We start from the raw sequence: 22,601 nt of genomic DNA on the forward strand, positions 1-22,601 counted from the left end.
ATATAAATTATTAATAAAAAATGAATTAGAGGGCAAAACTAACTCAAATAAATGAAAAAAAAATAGCTTAAGCTATCAAGTACATTCTATATAAAATCTTACTGCATCAAAAGCGTACAAATACTTTTTGTTTGATAAGTACTTTATGATATCGTCGACAGTTGTGTGACGCTAGCGAATAGCTTCAGGCTTTGTCGATATTCTTCGAGAATAAGAAGCTTAACTCACGCAAACGCGGACGTATCCAGATTTTTCCCGAGCTTTTTCTCTCGATGAGAAGCTGTACCCGCGGGTCATTCATGCCGTAACAAAGCGCATTGTGTCTCAATGGATCTTTAACGGTGCTCGCAAATCTCGGCTGTTTTGTGTTTAAACCGTATTCAAACAATACTTGCACTTGATTGAAACGATTAATGAATCGTAAACATAATCGATATATACACACGTCATATATACACGTGATTTTAAAAAAGCACCTTTGGCTAAATTTTTCATATATAATTGAAATCTCTAAAATTTTTAATTAAGTTTATTTTTGGTAATTTTTTTTTATTTTACGAACAATTGAGCGGAATCGATATATATAAAAAGATTGAGGAAAAGAGAGAGAGAGAGAGAGAGAGAGAGAGATAAAAGGCGATGAAGCGGCCACCGTGAGGGGCAATTTTCGCGCGTCGAAACATCTCGCTAAAATACTCACATATCGCACGCAACGAATTTCGAACGTGCGTTCGATGGGTCGCGGTGTGTCAGTTAAGTGGATCAAAGCTCGATCGGACGTCCGCGCCCGATCGGAGTTGCTGCGAACCGCTTTCATCATCCATTCACGTCGCGAACTCGCGCGCAGACTCATAAATACCGCACGACCGCGCGTGTGACGGCCGTATGCGTTCTCCCATGCAGACACCGTGACGTAAATACTTGCCTGCATTTTGCGATACAGAGAATCACACAGCCTGGAGATGGCCGGTTCACCAGCGCGTGTATTTTCTACGTGAAGTGGAATCTGAAGCGTGTTACCTCGCATTTCCTTGGCTCTCTCTCTTAACTTTATTTTTTTTTTATTTTTTTTATTTAAGATATTTATGTACACATACAGATCTAATGCACACACACATACGACATTCTATAAAAACCACAAGGAAGATGCGAAATGCGGAGTATTTCAAGAAACCTTGGATCGTTGCTATTCGCTTTGAAATTGCTAAGCAATTTTTTCTTCGATAAAAATTTGCGTCGCTTTTTGTTTCAATTAATCTATTTCATTTCCCATTATTTTTTTCTATTGTTTAATCCATCAGAGAACCTATTCTCTGAAGAAACTCTTAGAATTCTATCACGCGCGCGCGCGCGCGCGCGAGAGTGTCATTTAGTGTTCTGCTTTAGTGCACGGGCTTAGTGGTATCACGGGCAAGCGCAGAGTACGGGTTTATCGATTTCTCTCGCGTACATAGCGGCGAACATTTTCATCGCCGTCGGTATCATCTTTCGCAATATAGTGGTTGCATTACGGCGCATTATAATTACGGGCGTTTTACGACGCTTTCGCCAATGCAGAATAACGCCGGCCGTGCGCGCGCTTTATGGTGTACGCACGGGATATGTCGGGTGGCACACGTGGAGTACCATTCAACGATGGCGGGGGTGGTTGACTGACAGCCGACTGACTGGAGGCGGAGAGACCGAATGAGGTTGCGCGAGGTCAGGGCGAATGAGAAGTCCCTGACCTGGTCACCTATGTCTTTCTCTCTTTGTCTCTCTCGTTTTCTAGCATTTACAAAAATTTGGGGTTTAATTAATGAAATACAATGTCCTGTCTCGTTGTTCGAGGAAAAGATTCATTCTATTATAGGATGATTTAAGAGGAAAGATCGATATTTCGAGAAATATTTGTATTTTGATAAAGTGATCTCTATTATTTAAATTATATAAGGAAAATAATTCTTTTTTCAAACACTTGCAATTTTTTTATTCATTTTATTTGTATTTTTTTTTCAACTTTAAAAAAAACTATATACTTATATATTTATACTTATACTTGGAAGATTGTATTCAATTAAATTAACACATATCGCAATTTTTAATAAGATTGCTTACCACATCTCGTGTTAGACTAGACCATAATTAATTTCATCACGAATCTCTCTTATCACACTTCATCTATAGCACAAACTAGGAGTTATTACGGAAGGTAGAAGTTAACAGGGCGATCTGTTCGTCGCGTCTCTATAATCAGCGCTAACAATCGCTCTCTCGACGATCCCATTGTACCCGTTGTCGTCGATGCCATTATTCTCCAAGTACGCGCAAGAATTTCACGCGCGTCGAGTTGCTTTCCGAAATCTCGACTCAAGCGCATCCGCATCAAGGAGGGCGCGCACCTTCATTACAAGGGCGCGATCGGCAAGCGCGAAAAAGTCTTCCGGCGCTAACAAGCGGACGTGATTTATAGCGGCGCTCATTAATCACGTTAAGTTCTACCTCTTTCTCCTCCCGCGCGCGCGAGACCTTCTTTTTAAACCGCGATTCGATCTCATTGTCCTTAACGGACAAAGAGAGAGAGGGGGCTCTAGAACAGAACAGGCGGTTGTATTATTGCCCACGTACAACAACGTGATTCATATTAGCGTGCGCGCACTATACGCTAAATTACCAGTCGAACACTGTGTGTCGTAAACTCGGCAGCCGCCTGTTCCTCGGCGCATTAATTTTTGTTAATTGCCCGTGCAATCAGCGCGCGAACGTACATATATGTATGCGTTTATACGTGTGTTACATATATGCGATGAAATACACGACGAGAGTTGAGTCGCAGACTGCATCGGCGACTGCGGTTTCGATCGCTGCTGAGTCTCTCGCTGTTGATCTTTGTTTGATAAATGACGTGCGAGTTTTACGGAGCGCCACACCGTGACATGATTGATTCGTTATGTATATATCGTCGCCATCTTTACGTCACCCCTCGCGTCGTGTTCCATTTTAGGCGTTTTACCATTTAAGCGTGCGCGCGGCTTGTCACCGCGATTTCCGTCGACGACGAAATGAATTTCTCTCGGTGGAAGGTTTAAGCAGCAATTAGCACAGCTTCTGTGTGAGATTCGTTAAGTTAATTGAGAACCTCCACGTGATCCTTTAATTAAAAATGCGGTAATTGGTAATATAACTCGCCGAAGAATCTGACGTTAAAATATGACTTGGCAAGGAATCTAAATTACCTGAAAATGCATTTAAGTCCTTGAGTGCTTACGTTTGGTTAATTCGCACCGGCCAGAGTTTTCCTTTTCATTTACATTTTTCTCTTTTATAAAGAAATATGAAGGAAGTTAATTTCATAAATACATGCGATTTTGAATTATTAAATGCTCATATCTTGAGAATTCAATATCAAGTTTGCATAAACCAAAGATATAACGATTTGTGTTCTTTTTTTTTTCCACGCAAAATACTTAAGGATTATTTTTAAGGATAATTTTCGAGGATATACATATCGCGTAGATTACAATATGATGAAATCTTCTGCTCGCGTCACACTAACGTCTCTTTATCATTGCTTCATTTCAGGCCGATCCCGACCCGCAAATCCAGTCTAAGCTGGGCAACTATCACCTAGTGAAGCATCTGCTGGACGAGCCTAAACGTTTGATCGGCATCGACGGTATCCCGCAGAGCCCGGCGCCCTCGCCGACGCCCTCGGCCCACAAGTCCAGCACAGGCAGGAACTGTTCCCCGTCCTCGGGGCAGGAGTTTAAGAAACCGGGCGGACTCAGGGGATCGAGCGGCTCCTCGTCTTCCTCCTCGGCCGGCGGCTCGTCGGCCACGAGCCACCAGCAACGGGGCGGCTTCGTCAAACCCGCTGACGGCAAACCGCCCTACGGTGGCCGGGGTGGCTATCCCGGTCAGCCGGTCAAGCACGGCGGTGGCAGTAACGATCATCGCAACCACGGCTTACTTCCGGCCAAGGGCCCCCCGCCCCTCGTACCCCCGCACGTACCGCCCGCCCTCGTAGGGAGCAATGGCTCTTTGCCGGTCGGAGGCAATTCCGGCGGCGGGAGTGTCGTCGGTGGCAATTTCAGCGGCGGTCTCGCGAGCCGTACTCAATTCGCCGGCCGGCTGAAGCTGATCGAGGTTAACGTGAGTATCGATTTTTGCATTTCTCTCTGTATCCTTCTCCCTCTTACCCCTTTCGCGCGCTATGATTGTCAATACGCTGGTTTTACGATCGTTTCGAACTAGCGATCTACGTGCGCGATGATTGGTCGTCCCTCCAGAGAATGGACGATATAATGGCCTTTCGGAGGTAACGTTTTGATCGTTTCGTTTCGAGCGGAGATTGTTTACACGCGGGGTGTTTCGGAAATCGTGTGTTTCCTGTGACACGGATACCATGGGGATGAATGAACGATAGAGAAATATTAATATAATGATTGACATTGTGAATAAAAATTCTAATGTCGGTAGGAATTATGAAAATCTGTCACGAATGTCACAGAGATTATGAAAAAGAAGAAATATATAAAAAGATTAAGATCAATGTAAGGAAATATAGACACACAACGAGGAAATAAGAAAAAGTTTTTAAATATATTTATTTATTTATTTTAAATTAAAAATCATATCGCACGCGCGCGAAGACACGAATAAAAAATACATGTAGAGCTTATACGCAATTTTTAATATATTTGATATGCACGTCGAGAAGCGAGAAGATTAATCTGAAACTTGAAAGCATTCCGTTATAGTATCGAAAAATAATCAATCGTGCGACAATTTTCATAATTGATATGTTCGGCGCTAAAAAGGAATGAACTATGAAACACTATTTTAAGAATATGCAGTTTCATATACAATAATTTGCATTATTTTAGATTTTGTACTTTTTTTTACTTTGTCAGTTTTTCACGGAGACAGTATTTTCGAAATTAATTGATTATTTAAATCATGATGAAAAACATATGTGTGAGTTATTTTATTTAGAAGATTAAAATTTACAAATTTTAGAATTTGTCGCTCCGATAGCATCGATTTTTGTTTAATGCACTATCAATAGACATATTAGAGGCCTTTCGATAAATACACGAGTGCCGTGGCGGTGACGTCGCAACGATGCCAGACTCACAAAGTCTCGAACTACTTTAATAGCGTGTCTCGCCAGAGTTGCGATTATTTGTCACGTAAGAAGATTAAGAGCGAAGTTTCCGCGACGGTCGACGCTATTGCCGCACTTTACTAAACGAGACACTGTCGAAATTAACAAGTTGCTAAGAATCATTATGCTATCGCTAATCTAGCTGCATATTTTACATAAGGAGTTTTCTATAATATTAATAACGATAATATCAAACAAATTGAAGATTTTGATTTTGATGATATTATTTATATACAAAAAATGAAGTAATCTCGAAATTTTAATTAACCAACGAAATTTAAATTAATCAATAGTATAAATAATTTTACTATAATATATTTTAATCGCCGACACTATAAATTGTTATAATCTCCTTCATACATATTCGATCGTTGGTTAATTGAAATAGACATATTTTATAATTAATTTATTCTATATATTTTTGCGATATCTTTTTTTAATTAAACGACAGAATAACATTATATCGAATACACGAAAGCTGTTTTTAAAAATTAACGGTACTCTGAATTATTCGCTTTACCGCATCAAAATCTTCAATTATCAATCACTCTTCGACATCTTGAGCGCAATACATCATTTTCGCGTTCAAACGAGTGAATCACGAGATGCTCCTTTTCTTCTCGGCCGCAAATCGCAGGAGAAAGATCAAGCAGCAACGGCATTAATCACCGAGGAGCTATAATAAAGAGGTTATTATCTTTCCTTCCCCCTCTTCTCTTTTTCTTCTCCACATTGAATCTCTACTCCATGATCATCCAGCGAGGTATCAAACGAAACCAGTTGGCTCGACAGGCTCGTTGACAGAGAATGAATTGCTTTTCAATGGAAATCCACCTGAAGCGGGGGAGGTCCAGATAGAGGGAGGGGGGGAATTTCGAGACGGCGGGTCCTATTACGCGTGGCTTCTCGAGGTGCAAATTTCATTGAGATTGACTATCGATCGTGTCTCCTTCGACCCTTCGTCCTTCTCCCTTTCGCTCACATTGCCCATCGAGGGGACGATCAGAATGCCTCTCCTTCCACGGGTACTTATACAATTAGAACCGGCTAGGTTCTGAGTGCATCTCATCCCTCCTTTCTCTCTTTCGCGTTCTTCTGGAAAATTGATTCTCGTTTGTCCACGTAATCGTTCCTCTAGTAGTGCTCACTCTATCTTGAGCCAGCATTTCTTTTCTCTATCCCTTTCTTTGACAATGGACGGCGAATCGTTCGCTGCCGAGTCGTTGGCCATTCGTTCTCATCCGCGAAATTGGTTCGGAATTACGCGCGAAGAAGGTGGAAGGGGGTGGAGGGACGGATATGCGGTTGACAACGAGGGGGTAAATTCGTAAGCCAAGTATCGTTGGACGTTACGCCGTTAATGAAAGCAATATATCCCGGGTTTTTCTTTCTAGTGTCACCTTTTCCTCAATTTCTTTACCTTCCATTGTCGTTTCTCATTTCGATTCTTTTATGCTCTTTTTATCTTGAATATCAATATCTCCATTTTGTTATATATTTAAAAAAATTAAACTTTGTTTCTTTGTATGCCATTGTTAAAAATGTTTTACATATTTTTTATATATATGCACATAAGTATAGCTTAAAGATAAACATGACAAAATTAAGATTCGAGATTAAACAACCTCTGTCAACAGGTTTAAATAAGATTCATTGGAATCCATAATAATTCGTTATTGCTTATAGGTGTGTACAGCTATATTTTTTCTTTCTCTTTCTCGGCTTCCGCTCTCTCCGGTTTTCCCATTTTCCGCTCGTTCCTTTTCCGTGATTATCCGTCTCGTCCGCCTCCATTTTTCACCCCGTTCTCCGCGACGTGGTGTCCTCCGGCTAAAAGTTACTAGACACTCTCAACCCTCGTATCCCATGCCACCCCTTCCTCTTTTCATCCGTCGTTTCAGCCATCTCACGCATTCGCTATTGTTCCCGCGTTTTCTTTCTGGGAATGACTACTCGCCGTTATTCGTAATACCACCACCCTTTAGAACGTGTCCTCCCACTCGTCTCACTCCCAGTCCGCACCCTTTTCAATGCCTTTTCCCCATTTCCGTCCCGACGTTGTTGATTAATGATCGCTCGAGGAGGCTCGTGATAAATCGCGGAGAAATCTCGCGAGAAGAGCGGATTCTCTTCTGTGCAAATTAGTTCCGGAAACGCGTACGAGATATTTTGAATTTGCTCTTCGCGTGCGAGAAAGGATTTAGTTCGATCTATCGACGAAGTGAATCCCGTTTAATTTTACGTTGCAAGTACAAAATCGAATCCGAATTTGAGCAATGATTTTCTCACATAATTTCATTTTATAAATATTTTCCTTCTTGTATCATATATTTTATTTAAATCGTATTAACTAGTATATTTTAATATTAATATATGATGTAAAGCTAAAGTAAAGATAGATGAGTTACATGACATAATCGCAAAAGTATATCTTTTTAATCTTTTTTTTCAGGGGTCGAATTCGCGATCATCAATTGACAGTACAGATGTGGAGAACATTCTGAAGGTAAGTTCTTTATAAAAAAAAAATTAAATCTTATATTTAGATAATTATTATAGCAGGGCTATAAATAACTATAAAACTAGTACATGAGTAAATTTTTTTGCTTCGCATAAAGCATTAAAAAAATTGCATAAATGACGTACATGACAGCATCGGAGAATCAATTGAAAATTCTATAAAATTTTGCGAAATAAAATGTTAGCGAAACATTTGCGATTTGTTCTGAAAATTGATTGAAGAACAGCTTTATGTGTGTGAACTTTCATGCGGATAAACACAGGATCAAACATTACGAAGACGTAAGATCGCCAAGCTATCCAATGTCGAGTTCCCTTTCCCAACTCGATGGGAGGTTCATGCTCGATCAATAAGTCAATCTTCTTGCCGATACAAGGCTATCTTGTATCGAATCGATTTATCATTCTTCCTTCACCTCCGGCGCGTCCGATCTTCGACGGCGATATTATGTCACGCCTTCGTGAGATAAAAAGTTCTCGATTTCCCGTTAATCGAAACTCCACGAGAAGTGATGTACAACTTTCTCGCGACCAGCAGTTGTCGCGATTTTCGGAAACGAAGATATAGATTTTATATTTATACGCGAACGCGAACGAATTTATCTCGCACTCTCAGGATAAGAAGAGTTTATATCCCCCTTTTACGGGGATTAAGCAGAGAAAGACGCGACGAGATTTCTCGATGATAGTATCTCCCATGAGAAAAGATTGTGTTTGCCTTTTCTTGTCGGTAGAAGATCTACGTTCGACTTTTGTCGATTTCCAACTAAAAGTACCGAATCTCCCTCGGTACTCTCCGTTAATCTAGAAATTAAGAAAGGAGATTGCATTTATCTTACTTGTCGGTGATTTTTCCGCTCTTGCGAAGTTTTTCTCCGCGTTTCCTGCAAAAGTTTTTCCGAGCAAAAAGTGCGATGAAAGCACCGTTATCGTCGTTCGCGGTTTACAGAGAGACCACTCTTGGATTTCTTTAAGTTTGTTATTAATTAATGTTGATTCGGTTTTAAACGTATTGTCCGTTATTTCGCTTAATTATTAATCGAGTAACTCGTGGAAAATTTAAAATTACTGAAAAATGTCAATAAATATTTCAGTGCTTGAATGAAACTTTACATTCGTTTGCCGATCGAAGCTGCTTTACTGTCTCCTATGTGCTTCAATAGCTTGTTAATAGAAAATTCATTAAAGCATCTCCATGTGAGGACTTTCCCAGGCAGCCTTATCACATACGTGAAAAGTTGTTTGACAGTAGAAATGGACAATCTATATATCACGATTATTTATTGCATTATTTTCGTGCACAAGATATAACACGCGTCATTCAAATGGTTCGAATATTAATCTGAAAAAGTCGTGTATAAACAATTTATAAATATAAATGTCAACATTATTATAATTGGCGTTCTATTTTTTAAAATACACGAAATATTTATTTATATAATATAATATATTCATTATTAATTATTAATTCCAATTTTTATAAGTATAATATAAACAAGTAATATAATATTTTAAATATCATAGTAAAGAAAATAATGTGTGTTCCGTATTTTTCTTAACAATTCTTTATTTTTTTTATTGTAAAACAAGTAAACACCTACTATTACTCGCGCTCAGATGATACGATTATGACAATCGCCTCACGCGAGATCGTAAATACTTTTCTAAACGCCCAACGGCAAAAACGGCAGTCGCGCGGAAAGCACGGCTGTTTACGCGCTGTGAGAAACGGAATTACGGTGGTAAAGAACGCATCTTCTCTCTCACCGAGAGAGAGAGAGAGCTCCGAACTGCGCTCTGACAATGGGAATGCGCATCTCCCTTGCTTGTTGCCGCATCGTGGAAAGCCTCTTGTACGTACTCATTCGCGATCCTATCGGCGGGGTGAGACACGCGAATTTGGATTACTTCCTCGAAGCAGAAAGGAAGCGATAAGAAAAGAGGATGACAAAGTCTTTGGGCCGCGCGAATTTTTCAGAAAATTCCAATTTAACGCGAGGTTATAATTTGAGGTAAAATTAATTATTGTTTTGAATATAAAATTATATTTCTTTGCGAATTTTATTATTCGAATTACTTTGTGACATTTAACTATGTAATAGGATTTAATTTGAAAGCTTAAAAAATATTTAAACACAACTATCATATTATCCTCTTTAGAAAGTGCGAATAATAATAATATTACAAAGTGTACATTATGGAATTACGGATTATAAAATGATAGACGCATATACCTTAGATCAATGAATACAGCGAACCGGCTAGATTATCCGGGATAAGTAATTACGGTCGTAAATGCAATTCAGCGACGGAAGGGTAAACGTTTCAGAACGACATGTGGATTTATAGCGCCATTCGCGCGCGACGCACGTGCGCACGACGAGAGACACCCACGTTTTACGTGAAATTTCCACGAGTGTGAAAACGGTGAAGGAACGAGAGGAGCGACGAGTCCTCTCTCCAACGTTCTCTCGTCGTGTCGGACGCCGCAATGATTTACGCCGATTGTCATGTCGTTTTTTTCAACGACACATGACATTGTCCCCGCGACGTCGAGCCGAAAATAATCAGCCCGCACGGATCCTAATCCTTTGATCACCGACGAATCCTACGGGTAATTCTCGACGTTTCTCTCTCTCTCTCTCTCTCTCTCTCTCTCTCTCTCTCTCTCTCCCTCTGCGCCGTTCTCTGGATTCGACATCCGAGTATATAACGGGATTTTAGCAGTCTACTGCGTTACCACTAGTGGGGTTGCTGGAGGATCAAGCGAAACGAGTTAGGGGTCGACGGGATCGTATGCTAATTTATGGATATGGTTTAATGGCGATTACGGGCTCCGATAACACCGAACCCCAGCAGCAGTCATAACGTTGTGACAGTATCAATTCCACTGCCGCGTCGCAGGATTGACGTCGTCCCGACACCTTGCTCGCTCATGATTGATACTTTCGTTTCACACAGTTCGCGTGAAACCACGGGAATTCCTCGAGAATTTCTCTTCACGAAAAAAATTTCAATTCGAGTTAAAATCCCTGAAATTATTCAACAATAAAAACGAGAAGAAAGTTTTTTAATGATGTTTTCGAGTTAACTTTAGGCTTATTTTAACTGTAAATCTTTATTATACTTTTGCAGCAACAAAGATTTTGTTCAAATCTATATCAATTATCAAAATATTTTGCGTTAAAAATTTAACAGTCACGAAAGAGGGTATAATGGCAACGTTCCCCAATTTTCAAACACAACGCAGAGGAGCAAACAGAGGAGAGAGAAAGAGAGAGGTGCCGGGCGAAAAGGCAATATTATTAATTCTTTTAAAGAAAGAGTGACCGCATTACTAAAAAGAAGCTGCTACTGGATCCTTCTCCTTCCCTCCTCATTTGTTTAACGAGGCAGGCTCGTATACAACGAGGCGCCTCGCCCTCGGGGCTTTTCCACTTTCAGCACAAATTTATGACGATGCTGCCTATATACCGAGTGGCCGGTACAGTTTTGCCTCTGAAAATCTCCCTCCCTCCTTGTCTGCTTCTCCTCGTTCCCTCGTTCCTCTCGTCGCTCCGGCGTTTGGTGCAGGAGCACCGTCAGAAGTCCATGAATTATTCTCACGGCTCTGCCCGTGGGAAAATACGAGAGTTGCGCCAGTAGGCATCGTAAATGCGACTGCTAATTGCGCTCGCCGACGACGGCGACGACCGCTCTTTGGCCAACTAGCTTCGCTGAATATCGCATTCTTTCATGACCACCTCTTCTCGCTTTATTTCGGATGTTTTTGTCTTAGATTCGGGACACCCTTCGTCCGTCTCGCGCGCTTTTGTCTCCGCGTAGCATTTTTAGCTTTTTATATTGGACACGCGAAAGAGTCGCAACATTCTTGACTGATAATTCTTAATCCGTGAAAATTTTTATCGAATTATATTTGCATTAAATATTCTCGATTGTTATCGAAAGAGAGATGACGGGGGTTTAAACAGGATAAAGCTAAAATATACATTCGTATTACGATATCTATGAGAATGCTCGGGATTTCGATGTTCAATTTTATATCGTGTATGGAAACGAATTTCCGCGTTTGGCCGAACGCCAATTTCCAAGGCTTTTAAAACCATTAGGTGTCAGTTGCTCTCGTTAATAGTCGCTTATTTTTCGCCGGACTGCGGCGCAATAACGAAATCTTGGTGGACCCTAATGTAGCGATTTATCGCACCAAACGCGACGCGGCGAAAAGCCATGACCCAGATAGGTGTGACGGTTATGTATCGAGTGACATTGAATTAATAATCGCGTGCTTTCGTGTGTGATAGACTTGTTCGTACGGAACGGTGATCGAATGCATTTTTAAGGGACTTTGCAACACTTTGTCGCGCAATATACGTCTGAATGTTTCCATCAACTGTCATCGCTACGTGACCTGGGCGTCGGATCGATGTCCACTTTTTAAAATTTATGATAATCTAAAAAATTTCTTACGTATAGAAATTAATTAAATAAATTTCTAATATGTTTAGAATTTAATTAACAGAATTGACAGAACTGTTTTATTTTAATATGAGTAATGTACTCTAACTATAACAACGTAAGTTTGCTTATATACACGCTTTTAGTATATCGAATAAAACTAACTTGATAATTGCGGAATACGAGCCTTGTATTGATATTACTTATATCTTATAGAGATATACAGATCGTTATAGTGTTTAGCGATCGATCTCATCTTGAGGGTTCCTTGCGAAAGAGGGAAGGCTGAGAGATGGCAAGTGCAATTCCGCCGAGTGCAGTGCCACCGGCTGGTGCCTCCGTAACGGGTTTTCGCTCCTTCTCGCGTGTCTAGCGTAATTACCGGCATTACATACAACGTATGTACTCTACCAGAGTGTCTATTATCCGGAAAAAGTCGGAATTCTTTTTGGGAAATTTTTTTCCAAGCTTTGAATAGACACTTTTTGTAGATACAATTTTATTTTTCTTGGATATGTTAATAAAATATTGGAGATAATATAATTTTTAAGACGAAAAACGATTAATAAATTTAACTCGGCTTTATAATATATCAATGGATATATTTTTGAATATTTTTCATTTAAATTTGTGATATATTTTTTAGGTACTAGTTTGTTCTTTTATTTTAATGTGTCATATGAAGCGTATGACGTTTGATTCTATTAGTATTTTAATTAGCATTAGCATATTCTTGGATGGAAATATTTGTATTGAATTTATTACAATTGTTTTGTTCTATTTTGAGAAAAAAAAATCTCTATTTGTCTGTTGCATATGTGTGTGATTAGAACTGTAGATTTCATGGATTAATTTCTTTTAATTGATTTCATTTGTGATAACAAACAGGATATCTAAGATATCTTTAAACAGTTTAATTTTTGAAAGACATTTTAAACGTAATTGCATCAGAAAGTTTGAATTGGTAGTAATGCCGAGTGCGAAATTAACTTGGCATGTCTAGTATAGCCAGAAGTTGCTAATGTAATCATTTAATCTTGAAAAGAGCATGTGGCGAATTTCACTTTACAAATAAAAACGAAAGATAGACGGAAAATGTATTTTATTTTATTTATCTTATTTTCCAATCGATTTAAAGAGAAGTTTACTTCTACGAAATCTAATTTGAGATTTATAAAAATCTTTGACACTGAACTTTTAAATACTGCGCGAGATAATATAGCGTTTAATCCAATTTTTCATATATCTATGACAAGAAGCTGTTGCTGTGTCGCGAGTGTAAAAATTGCGATATAAAAGCCAGGGCATGCGAGTTACAGGATAATTTGTTAAAGCGTCGGAAAAGATTGACGTAACTTATCAAAGCGGTAGGAGACACAGTAAAATTGCACTTTAACGTAACGAACAGATGCTACTTGCAAATTTTTCGCCGTTTTCGAATTTTTATCTCTTTTTTCCACGGACATCTTGTTTGCTTGTTCTCATATATATGAGATTGTCTGACACGATTATCGTGCCATCGACCATGGCTGACTTTGAAGCTTCTTCGTGAAGTGCTTGGAAGATTTTCCATCCAGCTACAGTAGCTCACAAAATTCGAACCCGATCTTTAACGCTCAAGAGAAATGACAAGAGCAACACGTATATTATGATTTTAAAAATATTTTTATCGCATTTATTATTATAACACATACACAGATATCGGAGTTACATAAGTTAAGGTAAATTTTAAGCTTTACGCTCGTATAGCTACGTTTACATTCCCGCTAACCCCGGAAGCTTTTTCTCCTCGCTTCGATTTTTATTTTCGCGGTGCGAATCTTAGCGCGACGCGCCGCGTCCATTATTCATCGCGAATTCGACATTTATTCGCCCGATATCGTACCGCTATAAATTCCTCATTCGTAGCGCGTGCAATTTGCATAACTCGATGTCGTTCTTCGTGCGGCGCGGAAATAAATTATCGGTCCGCGTAAATTATCCTGCACGAAACACGCCCGTGTGATGATGATCCGCGCGCGCACGCAAGAGAGAGAGAGAAACATGAGCGAGCGGAGTGACTCAACCATTAAGAATTTCTTTCTCTCTTTCTCTCGCCTCTTTCTTGGTTGGCATGCGAGACCTTTTTTTCGTCGGCTCGTCCTTAGGTACGCGCCGCACGCGCATCACGTGTGGCGGTGCAACTGCAACCGCACGCACTCCAGTGGGAATAATAAGTGGGATTAATCCTAAAAAAGCGTAACGGAGACTGACAGTTCTTTCAAACTTAAACGTTAATCCAATGTTTCTGATTTGTGTGTAATTGGGCCCTCATATTTGTGTGCATTTAAATTAGGGTGTAAAAACAAATAATAATGTAATACAAAAATTTTATAATAAGGAATGAATACGTGCCTTTCTTTCAGAAAATAGAGAATACATTTTATCTTAATTATTATTAAAAGTAGAAAAATATATATGAAGTAGAGAAAAAAGAACCTGACATTTCGCGATGAGTTTGCTCGAAAAATAGATAGGGAAGTGATTATTAATAGCTTTGGTAATGATTTTAAATAGAAGTAACATTTATTAAGATATAATAAACACAAAGCGTTTTTGGTAAAACTACATAAAAGATAACATACCTCCGATTTTATCCTTACTTAAATATGTTGTAGGGGAAATTCATCTGAGTAATTCCCCGCAAGAAATAAGTGGGGGCAACATTGGTTTAGGAGACATAACAAATTAAACGGTTTTAATGTTTTTTCTCAACTATTATAAAGTAATATTAGGAAACATGAGGTTTGTATACATTGTATTTGTAGAGCAGACGTGGAAAAAGTGTTTGTTTACGTTTACGAGATAGGTATACGGGGATGGATATTTTGTCAATAATGTGTTTCTCGCAGTTCGTTAACAGCTTTCAACGTGTAACTACACGAATTTGTAAGTTCTGTCTTGAAAAATATTATTTATTGAATGCGGGGGCGGAATTACGCCCACGCGTAAATATATCATAAACAATTTGTTTCAATGAAAAAATTACAAATTATATAGCATACACATACTTTAATGTCAAACTTTAATTTGTTATATTTTTTAAACCAATGCCGTCCTCTACTTATTTCTTGCGGGGATTACTCGAAAGAACCTTTCTACAACATATTTAAGTGGCGATTAAATCGGAGGTGTGTTACCTTTTATGCAATTTTACCGCGTTTTTTTCTAGCGTTTCTGTATTTCTTAAATTCTTTGAACAAGAATTTAAAAAAAAAATTCTTTTTCTTGCACAAAATCATTTTTCTGAGATCTCTTAGTGTAGTTCTCGTGCGACAATATTTGTTCGGGTTTCCCTTCCTTCGTCCGTTTCCTGCGAACCGTCGACTTTTATCGGCACGTCGGCGTCGCGTTTCCATCGCAGTAACAAGTTTCACGGACCAATGGATCTACAGTCGAAATTAAATTGCACTCCGGGGAGTTGGCGATTACTCACTTTCTGGGCGATACTCTACACGCGCGACCATCGCCTGTCGATAATTGAGTATCGGTTTTGTATGTAATAATAGCGAGAAAGAGAGAGAGAGAGAGAGAGAGAGAGAAAGAAAGAGAAAGAGGGTAAAGTTTACATAGAGAGAATGCATGTGCATAGCAAACGTTGAATAATTATACGTACAATAACAGATACAGTTTGGCATTTCTTTTTTAGTAAGAATAAGAAAGAGAATTCCGTAATATAATACACGATACATTCACACACCTACACACACACACACATCGGAAGATGTACAATACACTCTTGATACATTGCAATTATTTAAATTTTATTATCAATTAACTTCGTAACAAGACGCGTTCTATTAAATTCTTACTTTGAGAAAGAAATTCCAAATTAAAAGATTCCTGTTTTTAATTACAATCAGACTTTTAACGGATGCGCGCGTTAGTTTTACCATTGTCGATGATACTTGTTGCTCGTCCATAGTTTTATCGAGTAATTTGACATTTTATACCGAGACTGACAGGAGGATACGTATCCAGAGCATGAAACGTTTGTTTCCGTTTCGCGGCAGATATCGTCGTTAGTATTCCGTAGGCCGTCGTACTAATATGATATCTCGCATTGGACGAAATTACACTGCAATTTCCTTCTAGAACAATACGTTCTCTTGAATGCGACATTATTGATATTATGCGTGCCACGTTTTCCTACAATCCGAAACAAAATGTTTATGATGTGACCGGATTTTTACACTAAGAATAAGAAAGAGAATTCCGCAATATAATACACGACACATTCACACACCTACACACACACACACACATCGGAAGATGTACAATACACTCTTGATACATTGCAATTATTTAAATTTTATTATCAATTAACTTCGTAACAAGACGCGTTCTATTAAATTCTTACTTTGAGAAAGAAATTCCAAATTAAAAGATTCCTGTTTTTAATTACAATCAGACTTTTATCGGATGCGCGCGTTAGTTTTACCATTGTCGATGATACTTGTTGCTCGTCCATAGTTTTATCGAGTAATTTGACATTTTATACCGAGACTGACAGGAGGATACGTATCCAGAGCATGAAACGTTTGTTTCCGTTTCGCGGCAGATATCGTCGTTAGTATTCCGTAGGCCGTCGTACTAATATGATATCTCGCATTGGACGAAATTACACTGCAATTTCCTTCTAGAACAATACGTTCTCTTGAATGCGACATTATTGATATTATGCGTGCCACGTTTTCCTACAATCCGAAACAAAATGTTTATGATGTGACCGGATTTTTACACCGCAAGCAGCCAAGCATTAAATTGACTGCGGCTTTAAATTACAGATAAATAGTTGTATGTAAGAAATCCGAGCGTTTGTGTGTGATCGTTGAACTAAAAAAAAAGGTTAAAAGAATATATGTTTTTTACCTGTAATAGCACGATCAAATTTAAAGCGCCACAAACTCACTCTGTGTATTATGTGAAAAAGAAAGGAGATAAAAACGAATATACAGCTGCCTAGAAATTGAAGCATTAAATTTCCCAGTTATATTCGTTTCTCACGAATTAAACTTTAAAAATGTAAATAGATTGTGCTTTTCTAAAATTATTGAAATTTATTGTTTATTTAATTCTTATTGTCGCTAAGATTTCGTAAAATTTTAATAGTTACAAATGACTCTTTCTTTCTAGTATTTTGCTAAGGAAAATTCGATTTGCAAATTTCACGAATATTCACGCTTCGATCCAAATATCATATCCTGCAGGCATTCTTTCGAAAAATAAAATGATTTTTAGTTCCGTTTTAACTCTTCAGATTTTTTCCGGCTTTTAGAATTTTATTTCTCGCGAGCGTGGATCGCACGTAAGAACGTAAGCACTTCGCGAGCCGCGAGAGCTTTTGTCTCGTCGCTCTTTGTTTCCTGTCGACGGGTGTCTCCTCGGCGGGTCAATGAATCGGCCTGTGCGCCGCGACGACGCTCGTCCGTGGAAAATGCGTCTCGTTCGATGCGGGAGACGCGGTACATTGTTTGACAGTTTGCGACTTTCTGCCGACGACATTGCACTGTCGTGCACCTGCACGCATGTGCGTCATGTGCGTGGGAGATACGTGCATGTATGTCAAAGGCAAATCTATGTTATACACATACATCAAATTGTCTCTGGAAATATTCAATTTTCTGTCACATTTTATATATTTTTTCTCAATTTTATATTTAAATAGATGAAACAATTTTGTTTAGAAATATGTGTTAATTTCGTTACCATTATTAATTGGAACATTAAACTGTCAAAAAATATTATTGCTACATCTGTGAATTTTCTATTTCGAAGTTGGTTTTTTTTTTAAATTTGGTATTGGATTTATTTATTTTTAAACTTTCTCATTTACGTAAAGTATTTTGGTGTGATCGGAGTTCACACAGATTCTATTTCAATAAAATGTAATTGAAATTAAACAGGAAATAGAAACTCGCGTCCACGGAATTTAATTTTAGATTTACAAAAGTCGTCGTTTGCTCTAGTTCGTGTATGTGCGCGCGTTAATAAGAGCAGTTGTCCGTGTAGAACACTTAACAGTCGTGTGAAATCCGTCCGACGTAACTCTGTTCGTGGACATTGACGTAATCGTGCCCCAGTTGCGCACTCGCTATTACGCAAATGTGTTGTTGTCGAGAATTGCGATCGCTTCTTTCTCTTGTCGTCGTCGCTCGAGAAGCGCGCGAAGGAATTGATTCGTCACTCGACCTCGTGAATCTTACGTCGAGATCTTCTCTCAATATTTGCACATTGATTGTCACCATGTCACCATATTATCACTATCTTTTTTTAGTCGCTTAATTTTAGAATGCATGGTTAAAGAAAGTTTGAATCAAAATTCTCAAATATTATTTCGATAAATTTAAATATCGTGTATTGTTAAAAATGAAAAAGTAGTTTTTTTTTTTTTAAATTACCCAGAGAAAAATCTTTTTCTGGAAGTATAAAATATTATGAAAAAAATAAATATTGCGAGATCTCGAAGATCCTTGTCCTAAGATTAACGGGTTAATCCATTAATATGCGCAAATGAGAAAATTAGAATTATTGCAGGAAACAAATGAAATTATTTTATTCTCACGTGAATCGCATTTTATTTTGCCATTTCAGGAGATGACCGTGCCACTCACACCACTGACGGCGATCGCGCAGACACCGCGAAAGGAGCACGAATCCAAGTTCACCTTCAACCCCCATCTGGCAAAGGTAAGAATCGATTGATCCACCCACTCGCCGATCAAAATGGCAAACGGGAATCGAGAGTAATCACTACTCCGGTTGAAAGAGCGCTTTGACGTTTACGGTTGCTAAGAGGATGCCCTTAATCCTTCCGTTGCCAGTTACGAGCTATTTTATGAGAGGATACTTTCACAACTCGATCTGAAGGAAATTTTTATTTCCATGTCAATTACAATATTTCTTATAATTTTTTATTTGAAAGTTATAATGAAAAACAAAAGCGAATAAAAAAAATTAAAACAAGAATTATAAAATATAAATAAATTTTTTATTTTACATCGAAATAAACTTTTTACATAGCACAAGGAAAGAATTAAGGATTATTAAGCATTAAATGATTATTGGTCGTGATAATTCCTATTTAGATAATTCAGAGAACTATCTGCGACACACAATATTGAGTAGTTTTTCGACGACTGTAGATTATCAAGAGCAATAATTGATAACTAGGGTCGCTGGATATGTTTACTCGTGGTTGATAATGAGGAACATTCCAATCAGGAACATAAATTAATTTTGTTATCGAAAGCACGCATATTTTCGCGGCAAACAAAAGGAACGAGTGCGAAATATATGAGATTAAGTTCGTGCGTGTCTCTCGCGAGCGTGATAATTCAAAGCGTGATATCGATCGTGGCAACATTTCGGTCGTTCGTGCCACTTGGCACGATGTCAAGCACCGCGTTTGTTGGCGTGTGTCTCGGGCGTGTGCACGTGTATATATAAACGGCCAGTTGTGTCGTAGGTGATACGTAGCACGAGAAATCTCGCGTAATATCTTATTTGCAGGAATTAGCATTTTACGAGAGTCGCGAACGCCAATTTCTAAACTTGATTAAAACGATAACATGGGGATAACATAGACGCGAGCGATCCGCACATATATTAACTACGAATTATTATATATAAGAAAAGATAAGCGCGTTTTATATTTTACGACTTGTCGATACATTTATTTTACTTGTAATTGATATTTAATGTAAATCCGTAGTCGTAATAACACGCGACTACTATTTTATGCCAATTGAAATTAACTTCTGATGTTTATGGCATGTTTAACTGCTCGTCTAATTGAGCATTTAATTGATTGGAATAAACACCCGGTTACTGTTATTGAAACATTGTTTCGACAAGCGGAACATTGATACCTACGAGCGGAATAATTCTGGAGCAATAATGTCGGGCCGGATGGGAAATGTCTCGGATCGCATTAATTCGAGCTAGGTCCCGTGCTACTTGGCAACGTATCAAACGTTTGCTGCTCTCAAAAGCTGCAGCGGCCATAACGCGCCGACGGCAGGGTGGGACGAGGTTGGAGCAGGGTTGACGTTGGCAAAAAGATAGAGAGAGAAAGAGGATGCGGTGAGTCTCGTAAGAGCGTTCTTCTTTTACAGCGATGTCTCTTTTGCGGTAACGCTCATCCAACGTAAAAACTCCGTCCTGCTTGACCGCACTGTGAAACACGCGGTGTTACTATGTAAATAAAACTGCGGATGAAACTAATCCGTCTGTTCACTTCTCTTTTCAGACTTGTTCTTTATCATTCTCTGATCGTGACATTTCTTACTTTTTCTGATATGAAAATGTATCTACATATTTTGTAGTAATCAAATAAACATTTTTATAAAAGAAACAATGCAATCTGTTTTTAACACAAAATGAAGAAGCAGAATTCTCTCTCTCTCTCTCTCTCTCTCTCTCTCTCTTTGAGTGTCAGCAAAATAAAGTTTCATATTGTATTAAATGTACGCAGCATTACAGTTATAAAATTATTAAATCTTATATAGATTTTATTCAATATTATATGCATTCTCAACACTCGCAATAAAATTTAAAATTACGTGACAAAAATGGATGTAAAAGATATGTAAAAGATAACAAAATATATAAATTTACAAAAAACGATAAAAATATATTATTATATATATTAAATGTGTAATCTGGAAAGAAAAAAATTAAAGAAACAAAAAAAAAGAGTAGAATAGGAAATATGTATTTCATACTTTATCAGAAAGTATGTTCGGATAATCGGATAAAAATTTGCTGCTTTGCAAGCAAGTTAACAAATTTATGCGCATTACTTATTAATTGATTTCTGACAGTTTTTATGAAACTTTCATCAGCCTTATCGCCGTTTTATAACATCGTAAACTGATTTACAACGTCTGATAGGACTTTGCATGATATTTGCAACCTGATACGCTGCAGGAGACTGCATTGCGTACTATAAATTCGTTTCCTGTTTTTACCGTCCCGCCGACAAAACTGCGGAGAGAATCGGCGGCAAAGAGCTGGGAAAAAAGTGCGCGTAGTAAAAGAGGCAGGAGCGGAGAGAGAAGGAAAGAGGAAGAGAGAGGAGAGACGAGGCTAAATCGGCCTCGTAAAAGTGGATTAATTCGGACCGTCGTATATATACCTTTCCACCCGGGATCCTTTTTACGCGCGCGCACGCGCGAGTAAATTGTAATAACGGGCGAATGCAAAATCGCTGCCGGCATTTTCCCTGCTCAAACGTCACGAGAATTACTCGCGGACTTACCGGAATGAGAAATATAGCGCGAACCCATTCGCCAAATTGTGCAGCACGTGGAATCCGTCCGCGGTCGATTTCGCGCTTTTGCAGATGAAAGGAATCGTTATGCAATATAATACCCCGCGTTTTGTAGACGACATAATCACCGTTTTAACTTAGTAGGTGCATGCGTATTATAATCCTAGTGTTCACGTTGTGTGCATAAAATACGCGGGAATTTATATCTTTTATTTCTGTTATTATAATTGATAGTAATATATTAATAATTATTATTTAAATTGATATATATATATATATATATATATATATATATATATATCAGTTAATTTGTAGTAGCGTTATTTGTTAATCTGAGTTTATTACGATATTTATTTACTCGGTACTCGAAAAGCATTTAGTTACACGATGCAAGTTGATTATTTCGCGTGAAGTTTCGCGGGAATGCCGCCGAGACTGATATATTATTTCATTCGCGATTACAAGAATGTATGTAAAGGGCCGCCAAACCGCGCGATAAATTTCTATTATGCCGAGAGAAGGGTCCGCGGTATCACGGGAGACGCAGCGACGCGTTGTAAATTACTCGATGCGGAAGCTGGGAGAGACAAAGTACACTTTCGCGGTTTCCTTTACAAATTTTCCCAGATTCGTTTAATTTCCCGCTGTTTACGCAAACTTTCTCTTTTTGTCCTTTTGCAGTATGATCGACGTTAAATACTTACCTGCGTTGTTTGACAAACTTTCATGCGCGATCCATGCGCGAATCAATTGCCTTATGCCACTTTTTAGAAGCGAATATAATTTTCATTCAAGTATACACGTAAAATGTCTCGCGTTGACATTTTAATTTCTAGGAATGTTATTAGATTCTGAAGAAAGAGAAACAACTCAAATTATCCGGTTGGTTTTTCCTTTGATAGTATATTATACGATTATGTAGAGAAATTAATTTTGTTGAACACGAGATTTGATCGATTTATATTATAACTACTATTTCAACATATTTTTATCTTTTGCAGTTGACAGAAGTGGCTCCACCAGAACCTGCAAAGCCTCGTGAGTACCTAAAATTTTCATTATCTTTTCTATGTTGTCTCTTTAAATGAAATGTGAATGTTTGAGAGCGCGATCTCAAAAACTCATCCTTCACGAGATAATCGTGGCAATATCATGAATATATATATA

At 38.4% G+C, this 22,601-nt stretch overlaps 1 protein-coding gene across 2 annotated transcripts in view; it reads left to right on the forward strand.

Annotated features, from left to right (window-relative positions):
* LOC115242476 (AF4/FMR2 family member 4) overlaps positions 1-22,601 on the forward strand; it is a 116,774-nt gene that overhangs the window by 29,436 nt on the left and 64,737 nt on the right. For both annotated transcript variants that reach the window (XM_029818787.1, XM_029818788.1), the window contains exons 2-5: positions 3,562-4,131; positions 7,599-7,652; positions 18,755-18,850; positions 22,436-22,472. In XM_029818787.1, the coding sequence (XP_029674647.1) occupies positions 3,562-4,131; positions 7,599-7,652; positions 18,755-18,850; positions 22,436-22,472 (757 nt within the window). The remainder of the gene's footprint in view (positions 1-3,561; positions 4,132-7,598; positions 7,653-18,754; positions 18,851-22,435; positions 22,473-22,601) is intronic.

The sequence above is a fragment of the Formica exsecta genome, unplaced genomic scaffold, assembly GCF_003651465.1.
Source record: "Formica exsecta isolate Colony F162 unplaced genomic scaffold, ASM365146v1 scaffold599, whole genome shotgun sequence".
NCBI classification, from domain to species: domain Eukaryota; kingdom Metazoa; phylum Arthropoda; class Insecta; order Hymenoptera; family Formicidae; genus Formica; species Formica exsecta.